Genomic DNA, 20,267 nt, shown 5'->3' with positions numbered 1-20,267 from the left:
GATCCTTACATCACACTGTCCTCTCAGTTCTTTGAAACACTTACTCCAATTTGTGTTGCCCTTGCCATGGCTCCACTTTTACCTTTATCACTGCTGTCTTCATAATCTCAAATATTCTCATCTCTGAAAGACACCTATCTTTCTTCTCACTTTTTTTAGTACTCAGATTCCTGAAATATTTTGACACACCAGGAACCACAAACCCTTTATCTCACCACTTTTCCTATGTCCCCTACCTTTCTCAATCTCTCCATATCTAACTGAAATCCTACAGCCATAAATTATCATTACTCCTTGGCATACATACCAGTACCCTTTTACTTCTCTCACTTCATCATACTCACTTGGAAAAATTGTGGATTAAATCTAACTGTCCACTTACTCAAAACCTACACTCTCACATTTAATGGTGGCTAGAGAAAAATACCCCAAATTAAGACTGGTTACACCTTGAGCTCATGACCATGTCAAGTGGGCCCACAGTGCGGTTGGGCCATTCCACTAGGTTTTCCTAGTACCTTTATTCTTCTCTCCCTTAGACAACAATTACATACCTCCTTCTCCTTCCTTAAATTTCCAAAGTATCTTTCCTATCTTCCCTTTTTAGTCAATAACTTGCTTCCTGTTTCCCTGAGAAAATAGAAGGAATTGGAAGCAACCAACACATAAATATGGGTCCATGTGCTCTGTCTTCCTTCTTAATGCCCTGGCTGAGCTCCATATTCTTATCTAAGGTCAGCCATCCACATGTGAGCCAGATGCCATCACCTCTTGTTAATTCATGAACATTGCTTCAGCCATTCTTTCTTTTCTCTTCTGCATCATTTTTCTTTTTTCTATTTGATTTGTCTCATCACTATGCAAGCATTCTGCAATATTGCCCATTGTTCAGGGAAAACAAAAACAAACAAACAACAACAAGAAAAAAGGAAAATCTCCCCTTGTAACTAATGCATTGTTCTATGACTTTCTATAGAGCAAAATGCAAAGAATAATTTGTCCCTCTTCAGTGTTTCTAATTCCCCTTCTCAAATCCTATTTTGAATTTGCATCCTCCCAACACTCTATCAAAATAGCCCTTGTCAAGATCACCAATGACCTTCATGTTTTTAATGCAGGAGTTAGTTCTCTCCTACTCCATTTCTTAGCAGCTTGAATACAGTTGATCACTTTCTCCTTCTTGGCTTTCTGGGCACCAGTCTCTTGTGATTTTCCTCCTCCTTAATAGGATGCTGTTCTACATCTCTTTTGCTGGTTCTTGATCATCCTTCCAATAACTTTATCCTTCTTAGTCCATAAGCAATCTTATTGTTTCAAGGCTATAAATGCTAAAAACTCTCAAACATAAATCTCTGATTTATCCAACTGTCTAATCACTATCTCCACTTAGATATCTAAATTAAACTTTTTTCTTTATATATATGCTTTTCCTACACTTTCACCTGTCTCAACAATGCATCTCCAGTCTTCCTGGAAGTCATCTTTGACTTCTTTTTTCCTCTTATACACTAGTTTAATTTCATCAAGAAATCCTATTCGTTTTACCACTAAAATATATCTAGAAACCTCCACCTCTGCTGCTACCGTCATGATCCAGCCATCATGCTTTGTCTCCAGGATTATTGATTAGCCATCCAACAGTTTTCTCTGCTTTGCACTTAGCTACAACCCTACAATTCATTCTCAGCAGAACGACCACAGTGATCATTTTTAAATATGTCAGGTCTTAATCTGTGCAAAAACCTCCAATGACTTTCATGTTCTCAGAATGGGACTAGATCATATTCATACTTATATTCTGTCTGATTTTTGTCAACCTTGGTCATTGCCATTAACTCTCTAGCTCATAAATCATAAATCTGTTTCTGTGAGATTTTAAATTGGTTTTCCAATATCTTGCAAATTTGCAAATTTAACTCCTCTAATCAAGAGTCCTACAATATTCTTATATATTTGTATATATTTTTATTATTTATATGGCTTGATTATTTAGCATAGGTATATTCTATATTTTACATGTAGAATGGGAACAATAGTGTCCATATTTTATGTGAGTAATAAATAATAATAAATAAATAATAAATTAATTAATTAAAATCTATTTTCATGTACCTTACATCTTTGCCACCCAATTCCAAACAGAAGAATGATTGGGAGAGATAATACTCTGTATCAGAGTTTCTCAAGCTTTTATCATTATTTTTCTCCCTAATAAGCCTTTTTACCTGTTTTTTCTTAGCAGCTGTTGCCACCCATGAAATTTTAATACCACAGAAATACTGCATATCTGTTTATGTACTGTAGCCCTTTGGAGATACAAAAACCATTGTAATAGCCCAGATATTTTTCACCTCACAAGAACCAATTTTCACCTCCGTGGAAACCATATTGTTCCTGTAGAGAATGCAAGGGCTATGGAGATACCCCCTTCCATCCGTTCCCAGGAGATCCAATCAATTTTATAAACTGATCAATCCAAAACTTCAGTGAGCTGTGTCTTTAGAAGACAGTGTTTTCCATCTTCATAGGATTGATTTTTATTGAATTGTACTTTGTTATTGTGCTATTGGCTTATATTGAGGAACATTATAGGAAAAAAACCAACAAAAGCAAAAAGCAATTACACGAAATCTGCTACCATATTATTCCTTGATAGTTGAGGATATGTTTTGCTGTACTACAGTGTCCTCCTTTTATGGAAACATGATTGAAAGTTTTCTCAGGTGAGGCTGAACCTAGAGAAGTGAACACACTGGGCCAGGCTAATAAATAAATATTTAAATAAAATAAATAAATATTTAAATAAAATAAAATATAAAATAAATATTTAAATAAAACTGATATTTAATATTAAATGAGTATTTTTCAAATTCCTGTACACAATTTAATGGAGAAAGTGAGATCTTATTAGAGGAAGTATATGAAGGAAGACCGCTTCTGTCTAAATACTAGAAAAATTTATCTCCTCAACATCACCCCATGCTTCACACACACACACACACACAAGAAAAATTCATACAGCTAAATAAATCCATTGTCCTCTGTAGGCACCTTAGATATTACTTACTGGACCATACTTAATAGGAACCTTATTCTGCACACATACACACTCTAAATAGGTTATCAATATCTTCCTTAAATACAGTACTCTCCTCTAGAAGATCTAGGGGTGATGGGAGGGGGAGAAGATACATTTCCAGTATTGTGTAGCATCCTTTATCCCAGGTACTGCCCAGATAGACTGTCCCTTAACCTGCATCCTTTCTCTGGTCTGAGGACCAGAAGTAGAACCCTTTTCTTGAGCACAATACTTGTTTTTATCTTTCAGATAATCAACTTTATGATTGATCTATTTCTCTATTTGAATTGCCTGGCCAAAACTCAGTGCCATATTTCCAACATACCTTCAGCAAAGTATCAGTACACAGAGCATTGTATATTTTAACTGAATATAGGTGAATATAGGTAAAGTGTTTTTCAATAGTAGCATTAGTGGATGTTGTTGCTATTATGTGTCATTATCTCAGCTTTGTCACATTTTTCCTAAACTTATTTCCCTTCCCCTCAATTAATATTTTTTCTTTATCATAATTTATGTATCTTTGTAAACTATCTTAAAGCCTTTTTAAAGTGAGGTAGCATATAACTCATAAGTAAATATTTATGTTTTATTCTCCAAAGAACCTGGCAAAGAATTTTGACTCAATATTTATTTTTTCAACTAAACTAGCAAAAATAAGTGATCTAAATTAATACTGATGTACTAAAATGCTTCAAAGACAGATCATAAATGCCTTAAGAACATGTGTTGACCCTCTAGAACTATGAGACACATGTATTTGATTCCCAGTATATGCTTTATGATTAGAATGTAAGTTAAAAAGAATTCTTAAAACATATAAAGTCATAAAGAATGTATTGTAAAATGTAAGAGCCAATAAAATCTAAAGAAAAAATGCTAAAAATGAAGAAAAATTGATGCAATTTAAAAGTGCTTATATTTTTAGTATAATAATTTTCATGACAAATGGAGAACTGACATATGTGATTCTAAAATTACAAAGAGATTGTAATCCAAGGAGCAACCCAAAACATAAAGCAAACAAATTTAAAAGAAAAAAAGATTGGAAGCATAAAAAATGATGCCATCACGTTTGAAATATATAGCCATCATAATTCTTATATTCTTCCAAGTATGTCAAGTAATTTAGTAACTTCATGTATTCTAAGGTTTTTGAGAAATCTTTAGTTTTTATAAATGAAAACATGTTCTTTCTTTTTATACTGTCACCATAAGAGGCTGCCTAACCCTCCAAACATATAAATATATTGTCATGGGTACCTGATATCCAAAGTGAATTTGATGTAGAGAATAAAGTACTACAAGGATAAGTTATTTAGCGTCTGTCTCTTATGTTTTCACTGAATATATTTTTCTGCTGGTAACATAGAGTTGGTCCTTTAGAAGATTGCTCATTTCTGGGAACCCTGGTTATTTTATGGTTTTGTTAATAACTTTGCCCTTTATATGGATGATTTTGATAGTTGAACACATCTTTTTGCAGCTCTCTGAAGCCACATATTATTTTGTGTTTTTCTTAAGATTAAAAAACTGTCTTTATCTAAAATTTTTAAATGATTATTAATATATTTAAACTAAGGTATATTTAAATTACATTACAAAAAAGATATCTCATATTTATTCAGTTATTACACTTTTGTAGAACTTTAGGTTCAGTTAAAAAATAAGAGAATTATTTAACATAGAGTTTTCTTGCTCTGATTTTTTAAATTCTTTTTTGCCCGTTTATCAATTGAATATAATTTATCACTAAATCAAGAGCCCCAATTACTCTATTGTCTTCTTATTCTCTAATTCTTCAAGGAGTAATTTCTATTAGATATAGTTGTAACTATTAATTATATTCAGAGTTATTTTATTTAAATAATCAATATTTTAGGTCAGATAAAAGAAGTATACAAATATTCTATATCTAAATTTTATAAACTAGTTCCCTAATTCAGAGAGGGGGAAATTTACATTGTTCTCAAAGAAATTAAAGTGAAAATAGGGACGCTTTTTATTTTTATGTGATTATTTGAAATTATATATATATATTTTTTTAAATGTTGAGTTTCTTTAGGAGTTTTTGTTTAAATTCCTCAACTTTTTTTTTTAAATTTATTTATTTATTATTTATGGCTGTGTTGGGTCTTCGTTTCTGTGCGAGGGCTTTCTCTAGTTGCGGCAAGTGGGGGCCACTCCTCATCGCGGTGCGCGAGCCTCTCACCATCGCGGCCCCTCCCGTTGCGGAGCACAAGCTCCAGACGCGCAGGCTCAGTAATTGTGGCTCACGGGCCTAGTTGCTCCGTGGCATGTGGGATCTTCCCAGACCAGGGCTCAAACCCGTGTCCCCTGCATTGGCAAGCAGATTCTCAACCACTGCGCCACCAGGGAAGCCCGAAGTTATATTTTAAAATCTCTTTGTTATTCTTTCTGGATGAATATTTATTTTACTAAAATTTGAGATTAATAAAATTAGTAATAAATTGTGCTAGGAGTTCCAGCATTGATATTGGGAAGAAAAATAAGGCATATATTTTACAGGCAATATTAAATTCAGTGTTATAAGTATTTCCTAGAGCACATTTGATTGTAATCATTTCTCTATAAATTAATGATTGTTGTCAATGCCTAGTATCCTAGATTATATGTTTTGCTGTCATGTCAGAAGTATGAGGCAACGTTAGCTAGATAAAAGATGGAAAATCACAGTGAGAATATGATCAGACAGTTTTTGCTTTAGCAAGAAATGAAATGGTATTCTCTCCTTACTTTAAACTTGAGCAAATTTCTTGTCTTTAAAATTAACCTATTGATAACATAGGCAAGAACGCTTATCACAGTGTATGGCAATTACTCAATAATTTTATTTAATCTTCAGCAGTTACAGTGAACAGTACAAGCCAGCACATGAATAATGTACGTTACACAGAATAATGTCTTCATATCACATTATCAATTGCCATGTCATATTTAGAGAATTATTTTTTTAGTGACAAGATGAACTAAATGTATTTATATACATTTAGATTTAGATTTAGAGACTGTCAAGTCATAGGATGCATTTGTGCAAATTTGATAAATTCCTATTTATTTGTGTTAATTTTAAAATGCCACGTCTCTAATGTTTAATATATTTTCTATACAGATATGCTATATGGTCAGTGAAGAGCATATCCTCTGTGGCTTATCCTCAGGCTTTTAAAAAGTAGATGGAATGTAACATTGCCAGTTTTAAACTAAAGATTAAGCATTTTTCCAAGTAGCAGATGTTTCTGTTGTGGCTATTTTCCCAGGTTAATAACTTCTCTGACATTGAGCAACTATATTTGAAATACAGTCTAACAAAATGTATATTCATCTTCTATTAAATTTATGTTCAAGAAGATCATGATTAAATATCTTCTTAAATTTTAAAAGATTTACATGTTTTTATAATTTTGGAGTGTTCTATGGATTAATGAAATGGAAATTAATATCTCAGGGGATTAACTATAACTTTAAGTTAAATTAGATTATTATAAAGCAATGGCTTAGAATAAGAGTTTATTTCCTTTTGAATATCAAGGATTACTTTTCATTAGATTCTCTGTTTTTACTATGCATTTCTTGGTAAATATTTTTATTATCACAATAGAAGGGCATTTGTGAAGCACATACATATATTTTGTCCCATCTCTTCTTTCTTAGCTCAGGTCCCTTTTCCTCCAGAAAACTCCTTTTGTGCCACCACCTGCAGCTGCCCCTCATTTCAGTTTTGTGTCCATGGTGTCTTGGGCATTCTGAGTACAAAAAACACTGCAGTGTGGTTGACTTGTGATTCAGCTGTGATCTCCAGGGGGAAGAAAGGCTGTTTCTGCCCTAGCACTGGGCAGAATAGTAGTAGGCTCTCATTATGTGTAAACTGAATTCATGAACAAATATTAGGCAGTTAAGCTCTTTCTATTCTATGAAAACTTAGAGAAGCTATCTTAAAAAGAAAAAAAAAAAATAGAAGCAGAGTTGATCAGAATTAAATTTCAATCACATCCAGATGGTTACTGCCTACTTAGCTAAGACATCCAGTAACTCTACCTACAAGGTAGATCATGTCTATGTACCTTTCTCAGCAGTGACTTCCTTCTCTGTCTTCTCAGCTTCTAGTTGGGGCATTATAGCCTAGGGTCTGCTCTTACTTTAAAAGAAGCAGAGGCCTCACTTCAGTACCTAAGGTCCATTTTCAAGTTTGTACAACCTTGGAAATCCAGAGTGGTTAAATTGTAGTCAGTACAGTGTGATGCCTCCTGGCTAGTCTTGAATGGTTTTCTAGATCTTAGTTGTTACCTTGCAAATGCCCTTCAGTTTGGGCTTGGCCCAGTACCTTTTCCTTCCTGAGTCAAGTAAAGAATTCTTTGGAATGTGGCCTGCAGCTACCACAGATAAGTGGCAATCTATTCCTTGACAAATGGAACAGATCAGAAAAACAACTTCCCAGAAATTTCAATAGGAAGAGCTGCCAACTCTGAAGTATTTTTATATAATAGCAATGCACTTTCTGTACCTTTTATTGTTATAAGACACAATTAGGTAAAACTATCCTCATTTGACTGATGAAGTAACTGAGCATCAGAGTTTAAGTAACTTGCCCAGAATCACATTGCTGTTAAAGTGAGATGCCAGGAGTCAAATGATTTATAGCTCTAATACATGTACTCTTAATCTCTATACTATGTCCAGAGAAGATTAATTTTGTGTGGCAATTTTTAACAAAAACCTGATACTGGGAAATGACATGGCACAATGGAGGATAAATGAAAACACCCAGAAATACCAAGGTCTTTCTATAAGTAATTCATTATTGCAGAATAAGTAGTAAATGCCAGATAGGAAGAAGTGAGATTTCCAGCAGCCAAACCCAAACCACATTTTGTTAACTATGTAGACAGGACCTGTCACAGCCTCTACCATTATCTAATGAGGCAGCATCCAAATGGTCATTAAAGAAGTTAAATAAACTCAGATTACTTTCTTTTAATTATTTAGACTCTATCTGTACAAGTGGAAAATCCATCTGATTTAAAGTTAAAATTCTTAAAGCACAAATTATGTATTCAAATTAAAATATTATCTAAATATGTCCCTTTAAAGAAACAGTCTTGTTTTCCTGGTCCAAGATTATATTCTAAACATAGTTGCAACTTAAAATTGGCCAAAACACTACAGAAAGCAAGAAAGATGTTAAATAACACTTAAAAGCTCACAAGTTTATTAGCAGAACTCTCACAAGAGGAAAAAATAGCAAAGTTTTAGTGTGCAACTAATTTCTCTCAGTGAATTCTATTTCTTTTTTGATCCAAATTATAAAATAACCTCTGGCTAACAGTCATCCTCAGAATATGGACTATCAGTGAAGGGCCTTGTTTGTTCATATTTACATCTTGAGCACGCTACTGGATGTTGGTTAAATGGGATGATTGCTTGATTTTGAGTCTACAAAGAAGTGGAGATTTGATAGGGAAAACAATTCATTGCACCACTTTTTCTCAGGAATGGTCCTTCTCACACATGCCTAGAGAAAGAGAGATCATGGTTAGAATGACAGCAGAGGGGGGTCCGAAGCAGGACCATTAGTTCAACTCATTCAACAAAAATGTACTGAGCACCACGTGTCTTAGGTAAGACTTGGTCCCTGGAAGTTGGAAGATGAATAAGAACATGGTCTCCTCTGTTCTTAAGGAACCATAAAGTCACAGATAAATAGGACAGGTGAAAAAATAATTGGCAGCACAATGTATTAAGTGTTGTACAAGCAAGCACTGAGGAGGAAGTCATTAAATTCATGCACAGTTACCTAAAAGAATGATACTTTGATGACTCTTTTAAGATCAATGAGCATTTTCCAGGCATAAAAAGGGGTAATAGGGCATATGAGTTTGAGGAAACAAGTGTTGACTCTGAGAATACGTAAAAATGGCATCACATTCAGTGAGTCTCTAATGCAGGATTCAAAAAGGAGAGGGAGGTAGTATAATTGGAGTATAGGTTATATACAGACTGTGAAAAGGGGGCAGATTGGATTTGTGGGTTTTGGTTTTTTCATCTTTTTACTTCTTCTTGTGTTTAAGTAAGAGGTGACGAGGTCCTGGATCACTATGGCAGAGACAGGAGAGAAAGTGGAGCAGAGAGATTCTAGAGCGATGTTGGAGACGGAATCAATTGTACTTGGTGACCAAGACAGTGTATTGCAAGTGAGGGGAAAAAGCACTTTGAAAATGATTCTATGTTTAACATTCTGATTTCATGGCAATCATTAACTGAGCTAAGTAATTTAGAAGGATGGGAAAATGCTATAAGAATAAGGATGGAACAAATGGTGTAGAGGGCAAGAGAAGTGGTGCCCTGACAAACTCTGAAGAACCTAATATGGAAAAGCCAGGGAAGGGAAACAAGAGGTAAGACAGTACAGGTGAAATAAATGTCAAAGCAAATCATTGGTCTCAAACTTCTTTCTAGATTTTATATTTCTTTCAATATCTTGAAAATTAATTATGTTATTTTAAGCATATTAGTATATCATCATCAATCAACATCCAAAAGTCCCACTGTATAAAACACACTCTCACGAGTCATAGAGACACAAGGCACAAGTCTTATGGAGAGATAGTCAATAAGGACTCCCAAAATTTTATAATGAAATGACTGGGAGAAGACTGATATTACTGGTTAGAAATATAGATGTTGACAAAAGAACTTCAATTTCCACTCACAGTGAGAGAATTTGACTTGTTCAGTATAAACAAAATGGTTTCTTAAAGCATTCCCCAGAATTCCTGTTGGTTAGCAAGGAGTAACTACTCTGTTGATTTTTTAAAATAAACTCCTTACAGACGTAATGAAAGTCAACCTTCTTTTTTTCCACTTTTTTTAACCTAAAAAGAATTTGGAAAGAACTTAAAATTTCAGGGTTTAACACCATGAAAACATGACTAAGAATGAGCCTTCTGGAAACTCTGAAAAATATATAAAAAGAACAAGAGTTCCATGTAGATGCCATCCAAAGTGATTGAAATTATTTTATATCTTCTACTGAATAAGCACAAACTCTTAGAAATCCTTTGGAGTAATTAGTGTTGATTTCAGCCAGTACCTCCTTACATGTTTCAGACTATTGTGAAAATAGCTGAGAAATTGTTTCTTCTGTGAAAGTACAAAAAGAAGATTCAGTTGATTTTGATCCTCTTAATAGTTGTGAAGATTCAATGAATTCAGACTGTTTCTTATAAGAACTTCATGTGCATGTGGAAAAACAGAGAAGCACCAATTAATCCTTGCTGATAGATGGGTGACACTGAATCCTACAGTAAGTAGGGGACCTACAGTAAGGCCCCGAGGTCTGACAAACAAATGAGTTCAGGATTATATTAGGGACGAAAATCTTAAATAACAAAATACCACCTCAAACAGGTGAGTCATTCATTTGTCATAGCCCCAAAGCAAAGATGAGTCAAGAAAAATCAAATGGGACTTTTGCTCTGGTTTGCCCTGGGAAAGCTCCCCAGGTATTTGTGACTCTGAACCACCACGTGAAACCAGTGGGGGACTAGGATCCTTGGCTGTTGTGACATGGGGGTGTTTATATACTGGTAATAAAATCCAACTCTCAACTCATTACATTGAGGAAAGTTGGACCACTGCATTGTCTGGCCATATTAAGAAGGATTCATGAAGCATCTGTGGGGTAGAGAAAATAGCACTGGGCTTAGAACCAGGTTTTAGTTCAATAACCAATTTTGCCTTGTGCTAGGTGGGCAAATCTGACTCTTAGACCTTTACTCTGCAAATGAAGATAATGAGACATACTTCAATTGTATTATAAGAATTAAACAAAATAACATGTTGCAAAAGTTCCCTGGACAGAATAAGTACTTAATAAATTAAAAAATAATAATAATCCATTGAACAAATATTTGTTGAGGACATGCTATAGACCAGACTGTCCAGAAAACTTATGAATAAATGATTTAAAGAAATCTTCTTATTGTTCTTATATCATAGCTATCTGTACATTTAAATTTTTGGAGTTTTCCTCACAGATGAGGATTTGATTTAAAAGAAAAGCAGAGGTAATACTTAAATTGAAATTAATCTGCATCTATACTTTGATAAAACCTGACATGTGAATTAGAAACCACCCCCAGGAAGGCCAGCTGGGTGAATGATGGCTGCTAGTTCCATCCCACAAAAGAGTCACATGAAACTGGATATAGTTGCCACTTTGGGGCTCACAATGCCAAAGCTTAACAGGGGCTTTTCTGTGTCATCCCATCCTCTCATCTCTTGAAAAGCCTGCTGTTCTATGCAAATTTAAAAGGCAAAATACCTATCCTTTCCTAGAACTGGGGAATGATTTGTCCCACAAATATTCGTACTAGAAATAAGCATGCAAATATGTGTCTGTTAAAAATATGTCATCTCTCTTATAATTTTAGGGATGCCTAAACAAAATAGACCCTCTATGAATAAATAGTCATGACGTCCAGGAGCATGATAGACTAAGCCTTTTTAGTTCCATGGTCTCACCTACAAGCAAACATTGTGCCCATCATGACCTTGAGCATGAGTATTAAAATCAGCAAAAGATCCTTTACTCAAATTTATGTAAAAGAACAGCTAAGAAAAATTCAGTGGGCTTTGTGAGAAGACATACCTGCCTGCTTCCCTTTGTTTAGCTTTCTTTTGATTACATACACTGATAAGTTTAAGGAAAATTGACTGTCATGACCAACTAGTTTTACTCCTACTCTTCATTGTCAGTACTGCAAAACACCAGTTGTTCTCCTAAAAATGTAAAGTGGCAAAACTATAGAAGAAGCAAGCATGTCTGTGGGGGATGTAGGAGAGGCGCAGGGAGCAGTACTTCTTCTTAAGTAAACCTGGTAGGGTATGTGTCTGTAGCTCCTGAAGATGTCTAGGAAGTCTTAGTCATAGATGTGCTCAACTGGGCCCTCAAGCCTAGCACTAAAGAGGAACCATTAGCCTTGGCATGGAGCACACACAAATTTTTAAACTTTTTCTCTGGCTCTACTTGTTATCGCTTTACCTCAAAAACTGATTGGGGAAAGGCGAGGCTGGGGCAGTGGAGGGTATAATTTAATATTTGCTTTTATGAATATTGTAAAATAGAATGAGCATCTGAAAGTCCCCAGGCTCTCTAAATTTTATTGATGTTGAGAAAAACTGATTCCAGTCCTAGTTTGATGCACTCCGCAAAACCAGGGCTAGCCACGTAAGAATATTCTGCCAAACAGCTATTTCCAATACCAAATGCGAAGATGATCTAATAAGCTGGCTCTGGTTGTTTGTGAATAAAGAACTTGAGTGTTATTTGTTAAAGATTTGGTATAAGTTGTGGAAAAAATTAAACCCATGAAATCCATTATATGTATTTTGAACATTTTATAGAATAGGAGAGAGTTCTGAGTCTCTTATATCTCATCCCATGCTTAGTGTATTCTCATATTCACTAGATAATAATTTTTAAATGAACACACTAAATTTCATATTTCAAATTCACAATTATCAGATGGCATTTACTATGTATTTTTAACTTTTTTTTTCATTTAATTATCACAAATACCCTGCTGTGGAAATATTGTACTCCCCATTTTACAGATAAGGAAATGGAGGCTCTGAGAGATTAAGTACCTTGCGGAGGTCACACACTCAAGTGAGGGCAACAGTATTCAAATAGAATTCTTTCTAATGTCAAGTCTCAAGCTTTTGTGAAAATCTTACCTTGCATTTCTAAAAAAGTAGGTAAACCAGTTTTAAAAGTCCTCAGAATTATAGTCTCATCTTGCCTAAAAATTATATCAAAATTAGGTTATTTAGAACGTGTTTGTTAGTGGATGGACTGTCAGAAGTTACTTTTATATTTCCCAGCAAATAATTGGTCATCACTCTATTGGAGATGTTTGATCCTTTCTCAAAGAAGAAATGCATCCTTGCAATCTAACATTTCCTGATAGGGAAAGGACCAGAGTAAGGAAAGCATATGACTGCCAGGATAAGCTGTCAGCAAACCATACACCCTTGCCAAAAACAAAAAACAAAAAACTATTTTGTTTGACATATGTGTTTATAATTGCCAAATAAGTAGGAGCAGCAAGATTAGTGGGTTTCACCAGTTTGAAAAAACCATCATAGCCACTATCACTTATATGATCAAGCTTTTAATGTATATATATAAACAAATATCAACTTTATCATAAATAAGGGGAAATATAACAAATATCTTTGCAAATTTTAGGCTCAATGCTTGATATTCTTAAACACATTATGGTTTGCATAGAATCATAGACTAATGGCAATGCTAGGAAACTAAGGAGTTATAATATTGAACCCCATCATTTTACAGAAGGAAAAATCCACAACCTTGACAAGTAAAATGGCCAAAGATCACACCAGCCTCAGAGCCATATATTGAGTCCAAATATTCTCTTTTGCCCAAAGTTACACAACTAGCTATTGACAGAACTGCAAATAGGTCTTAAATTATCTTTTTTTTTTCTTCTTCTTCACATAGCTTAGTATTTTGCTATCTCAAAGAAGCATAAGGAGATAAAATTCTCAAACACAGAATAAGCAAGCTGATACACATAGACACTATAATATAATAGATATCAAAGGCCAAAAAAATCATCAAATATAGAAAGTCTGCTGTATCTCAAAGAAAAAATCCATTTTATTTTCTGATTTCTCTTTTGTTTTCTTTTCCAGAAACTCTTAAAACTGATTGGGGTAAATATCCATAACTCCATTTTGTCAAAGGCAGGTAGTTATGCTTATAATAATGGATTTAAAATTGAAAACTGTAACAGCATTTTCCCCAAGAGACCTATTTGAAGCAGAGCCAACTAACTTTTTAAAAAGATACATCTTTTAATTCTTAATAAACATTAGACAATTTATAAAAATAAAAATTCTGATATATGACCCAAAGAAAATTTTAACATTAACCTCACTGAGTTACAGGAGTTTTATTCCAAATTCTATACCAGTTTCTAGGCAAGGGTAAAAAATCAGGTGGGAATCAGGAAAAGGGTGGGGGGAATCATGAAAAAGAAAATATGAAAGGGAGAAGAGACATATAAGATAGAAATTCCAGAAATGAATTAACCAATAAAGAATCTATAATTGTTTTGTCTCAGACATTCTGTAAAATCCCAGTAGTCAAGACAAATTTTGAAATACTTGTTTTTGCCTCAATGGCTTCACATCCTTCAAGTGTTAAGTCCTGCAAGAAAATTAGAGTACATGAATTTTTAAAAATTTTTCTTGGTCAGAAAATTCATTCATACATTAAGTTATGTGTCAGTATCTGAAAGTAAAAAGCAGCTCTTCCTCCTTTAACCTTTGTTTTCACCCATTTCTGCCACAAAATTTAAGAAAATAAGTACCATTTTCTCACTTAAACCTCACAACAATCTAATGGGTAAACGGACACAAATAATTTTCCAAAGGGTACACAGCCAGTAAATGATAGACCCAGAATTGCCAACGGGTGAGGCTAACTCCAAAAACAAAGCTTGTAATCAATACCTGAGATCAGAAAGTGTTGACGTCTTCTTAAGCGACCCTCCTCCTTGGCCACAGTGATTGGTTCAAGGATGGGAACCTGTTCCAAGCTAGTTCAATCAAACAAATGCACTAATTCAGCCACAGTATTGGTCTGAAAGTAGGTATATGACTCAGACTTTGCAAATAAGAGTCTTTCCTTGAGAGTTTTCTCACTGGAATTGGGGTAAAAAAAAATATCATCTCTTTGATCTTGAGAATGTATGATTGTGAACTTGACTCTCTTGTCTATCTTGAGAAGTCAGTCTGAGAATGTGAGGCAATCTGCAAAGGAAGAAGACATGAAAGTCAGAAACGTGGCAGACACAGGTATTCAGTTAACTAGCTCTAGTTGTCCCAAAGCAGTGCAAAATCAGCTTTTTCTTCAGTTGAGTTCCAGTTACTTAAAACCAAAGATCCCAGACTACCATGTCACAGAGATCAACTTGAGCTAGACTACTACAGAAAAGTCCAATATGCCCCATGTTGATAGGTGAAAGGACATTTCAGGAACGTTTGTGATCTAAAAGGACACAATGTGTGACTTGGGAACAGTAAGTAGACATACATGTCTCAAATGTAAGTTGTCTGCAGGGGACACCTGCCTTATGTATTGTTTTGCTTTGTTTTTATCCATCTACTTTTCAAAAAATACAGTGTAGGACTGTATAAAGAGATGAACAACATCAAATGTAGTATGAATCACTATCATTTACAGAAGTTTTCTACCAGCTATGCACTTTTTGAAGTGCTCTGCATAAAGCAGCTGTTTTCAAACTGTGATAAGCAGAGCCCTACACATTGCCTGAAGTGATGGGCTTGGGAGAGTACAGGTACAAGCATGAACACAAAGGAAGCAACAAATCTGTGGTCTCCTGCCCCAGGCCCATCTTTAAATAAAGCATCCCCTCTCCCTGCTTGTTCAGTAAATGGGCTTCCACATGTGATTGTTTCTGAAGAAAGGTTATGCTGCTAAAATATATATAAGAACCATTGATACACATCTCCATACTCACAATAAAGCCATGAGATATATTACCCCTGTTTTATACTTGAAGGAACTAGGGCATAAAAATATTAAAGAACATGCTCAAGATGACCTAGCCAATAAAAGGCAGAGGCAGTATTTTGACTCTTGCTTTCTTTGCCTGGCTCTAGAGCCCCATTACACTCTTCCCAGTATTCCCTTACATCTCCTGCTAGGACAGTGACCTGCTTACAGACCCTCATATTTGCCTGTTTGTTCTCAAAATCTAAACAACCAAGGACCAATTTACAAAGCTGTAGTCGGACTACCTGTAATTGACTGATGTAACAAGGAAATGTACCCCAGAGCAGTCGTGGAACACCACTCAAGTGGGAAGGAGAAACATCTTATGTAAGGTTTGAGTTCTTACTGAAGAATCCAGAGGAAAGTCTAAGGGAAGAAGCAATCAGTTCTGGATCAGTTGCTGTTTCTAAGATGAGGACAGGAGTATCAGGAATGAACTAAGGTTGGGAGCCATCTCAAGGGGAGAGTAGTTTAGCAATTGGGTGTTCCTAGTAAAAGATGGGAAGAGTAAAGCAGGTATGGAGTATCATTGGTAACACAGCACTAGCCACTCAATGAAGGGGTCATTTGTGCATTTTCCAGCTGCTGCATGACCTTGGCAGTGTCTCCATTTAAGTTCAAGCTGGCATTATCTGTGTCTGTCATACTACTAACCTGAATAAAGGCAGGTGACTTTGTTCTTTTTCCCTCTGAGCTGATTTTTACTCTCAATCCCAAACAGACTTTTACTCTTATATTTCTCTAAACTTGCTGCTATCCCAGCAGGAGTTTTATTGAATTCGACAAATTTCAACAGCAAACACCCACTGACGTGTACCTAACACACCTAATATATATGAAGCATACCCCTAGGCATGGGGATCAATCATCTTATCAAAACACTTTCTTCCCTCAGCCCAGGGTTATAAGGCTTTGAAGGAATCCAAAGTAACATGCTATCAAGACAAGTTGGAGAACCCCTTGGACTGAACAGTAAAATAAGGCCTTTCTGATACTGCAGATTTTTAGTATCATCTCTCTGATAAGAGATGCAGGTCGCAGTGGTTGCCTTTGTCTTCTTTAAACCCCCGTGTCCTACCCCTTCACTTTCTCTCCCACCTTGTGCTCTGCAAGCAGAAAAGGTTCAGGGCTTTTAACTGGAAGAATTATTCATATTATAACTTTATGGTTCAAGAACTCACTATATGCTGGGCTTGGTATTAGACAACACAGCTGAAAATATTATTTGGATATATTCCCTGTCCTGAAGTTGTTCACAATCTAGAGATATTAACAGGTGTGATCATAAACATGACACCACAAGGAGAAAATTCCAAGTATTAATAGTAAACATTAGCAATTTGGATTGGACCATGGTGTCTAAACTTAAGCATCAGAAAAGAGATTTGTATTAAAAACTGACTAGAAGGGCTGTCTATTTAGCATAAAACCTGAGAGGTTGTTAAGCACTGCTTAATTTTTAATTAAATTTCTCTTCTCAGTATATAACTCCCTCTAGCAGGAATCCTTCCTGAGGGAAAAATAAATCTGGGCAGTTTAAGTTAAAAAAAATCAAGAAATGCAATGGAAGAGACATAGTATTCTAAATTGGCCTTACATTTGTTCTTATAGGCAAAAGTAATTAATCAGACTGATGATTTTTCATGTTTGATATTCAGTAGCTATGTGAAAAGCAAAATATACGTTTACTACATACCATGTTAAGTACTGAAATTATGCTTGATATACATTTTGTTAGATGGAAAACCAATATACGTTTAAAACCCCTCAAGAATATAGGGATCCCACATTTAAAATGACTTTAAATAGTAATTCAGTCAGGTTTCTAATTTGTGTTTGCAATGTGGAAGAGAATTGAAGATGAAGACCACAATTACATAAGCTTGAGCCATTAGAGAAATTAAATATAACACACATAAACATGAAGAGTTTATTTTAAATAAATCAAATATCCTGATGTTGAAGCCACAAATTATGAAATTGTGTTTGGTTTTCATACTAACACCAGAACTTCAAAATGGCATCCACAATTGACTAACCTTCTTTCCGTGGCCACAGTTTGTACTTAGCCAACCCACATATTCAGGCAAATACATGAATGTGTACCCATCACTGATGTAATTCGTGGTCAAAGAGCATTGCAGAGACCCTGTAGTCATTCTCAGACAAAGGTCTTCAGGAAAGATCTTTTAAATTAGGTCAAACATTGAAAGCTAATGTTTTTCTGTGTGATTAAGGTTTATTATTGGTCATCTTATTGAATAAAATAATATGTGGGCTGTGGCATAGTTTTAAAATATCTGTGTAGAAAAATAGAAGGAAAAATACTACAAGAATAAAGACACTTTGAAACAGCTTAGGTGCTCTGCTTTCCCATATGTCATTTATTTTCCCCCTGTGCCCTTGCCTTGACACTTTAAGTGCAAGATGTAGTGTCCTAATGCTTTTCCAGAACTGGTACCTTTCCAAAGCTATCTGTAGAAAGTGGCAGAGAGGTAGAAAGAGCGTGGACTTTGGAGCCAGGCCAATCTGAGATCTAATCCTGGCTCTGCCTTCTACTGGCCACTGGCCTTGAACAAGTCATTTTACCTGAATCTGAGTTACATAATCTATAAAGTCAGGAAAATAAGATCTGCCATCATAAGCTATTGTATAAATGTCATAATACATATAAATGGCCAGTGTGGTGTCTGTCTTGTGGCTGTAGAACAGTGAATAGCAGCTATCATGGTCATTATTTGTGTCATCATTGCTACCGATAATGCCGTTATGCATTATCATAAGGAGGCTGTAAGCAGCTACTCGAGGGCTGTTTATATTGTGCTTGCGGTTCTGCCCTCACTTTTACCTTCACTGTCCTGCTCATTTCTAAGAACCCCTTTATCAGTGTCTGATAATGTTTTCTCTCTTATATTTTCCATGCAGCGCTGAATGCTGCTAACAGGGCAATAGCGGAATGCAGGTAGACACAATCATCTTCCACCTTACAGGCAGTATGACTGTGCCTTCAATGACCAAATTCGAGAGAAATGGCCTTGAATCTTCCTAAACATAAGAGGAATATTCCAAAGAAAGGTCTATTTAGGCAACTGTTGATATAGTAGATAACAATGATTTAAAGTTTCAAATTTAGAGAATAAACTTCCAAAAATGGACACAAATCTATTATATTTACAAGCTGTATTTTTTGCTCATTGAAGAGAGCACCTAATAATTGTGGAGAGTTGAAAGGAAGAGTGTACCTTCTTGGTCCCACTTTTCAGCCCTTTCTCAAGAGTTCCAGTGAAGCCGGACTTGGACCCATAAACTTACCTGACCAGAGGAAGAGCCCTTCTAGGCGTCATTCAAGACATAATTTAAGTCTGTAGAATATTACATCATTTTTATTCTTCATTTACATAACATCTCTCAGGGCAATTGTTCTTTAGATAAAAATTTGAATAGATTATTTATTATTATCAAAAATACATTTCTAAAATCATTACGTATAAGCCCCTAAATGTTTTAAAACCATTAGGATATGAAATCATGTAGGATCTTCCAGTATACCTATGATGTCATTGCCCCATGTAACATTATTAGTATTTTTGCTGCATCTCTTTATCTTATTTTTTCACAGCTTACTTACGATTTTTCACTTATTTATACATGTTTCCTGACCTAGTGCCTTCTGGTAGGAGTTCGGGACTGCTGGATCACAGGAAAAACAGAAACATTTGAGATCTTATTATCTTAAATGATTTATATGAGCTTTTGGTATAAACAGTCCACACAGTCTCACACGCAAAATCCTTGATCAAACATTTTTGTTTTTCTTAAGTTACTTAAGACTAAGTGAAGCTAGTATTTTTTTAAAGGAACCACTTGGGTTTCAGGGTTACATAATACCCATAGCAGGGTAAATGAGCAACAGTGACTGTTATCAATGAAATAATATGCACTTTTTTGGTTTACATTATAGGTGCATCCATCCTATCACCATGTCTTCTTGGCTTCCTGCTGCCTGCCCTTGGCATCCTTGTCTACTTGGAATTCTGAATGTGGCGTGACAACTGCTGCTCCCAGCCCAGTTCAGAGGACACCCTCCATCTCTGTGATGACTACAATTCCTTCCAATTCCTGCAACTCCATCCTAAGCCAAATAAATTATACTTTAACAAACTATCCAACTGATTTACAACATATGTTATGACTGAGGCATTCAGGAACCCCTTCATCCAAAAGAATAAACTTTTAAATGGATATAAAATGATTTTTAACTCGTTCCAATATGCCTTATAAACACCACTTAACCTAATTCTGTGACAGTTGCATGATTTAATCCAATGGGACAATTTACAGTGTTCAATTCAATACCATAGGCTGTAGAGTGAAAGTAAAATCACCATACACAGGTGCTTTAAATTTAATAACAAGTTGTGAAATATAATAGAGGTTGAAACGTTGATTGTATGTGGTAAATGTAAGAGTAATACAGTCTCTTGTACTATCCTCTCTGTTTTGGGTCCTGCATATTTTTGAATGGCCCCTATCATTCATGGCATTTTGAGTTTTCTT

General features: G+C 35.1%; 1 protein-coding gene across 1 annotated transcript in view; it reads left to right on the top strand.

Moving 5' to 3' along the window:
- The window catches only part of CNTN1 (contactin 1), a 372,949-nt gene extending 352,917 nt beyond the window's left edge, over positions 1-20,032 (top strand). Inside the window, exon 24 of the mRNA XM_061206213.1 lies at positions 19,672-20,032. Within this exon, the coding sequence (XP_061062196.1) occupies positions 19,672-19,748 (77 nt within the window). The 3' untranslated portion in view covers positions 19,749-20,032. The remainder of the gene's footprint in view (positions 1-19,671) is intronic.
- Positions 20,033-20,267: the final 235 nt, after the last annotated feature.

The sequence above is a fragment of the Eubalaena glacialis genome, chromosome 11, assembly GCF_028564815.1.
Source record: "Eubalaena glacialis isolate mEubGla1 chromosome 11, mEubGla1.1.hap2.+ XY, whole genome shotgun sequence".
In the NCBI taxonomy this organism is placed as follows: Eukaryota; Metazoa; Chordata; class Mammalia; order Artiodactyla; family Balaenidae; genus Eubalaena; species Eubalaena glacialis.
The sequence above is the reverse complement of the archived record's forward strand: the minus strand, read 5'-3'. Positions and strand labels throughout refer to the sequence as shown.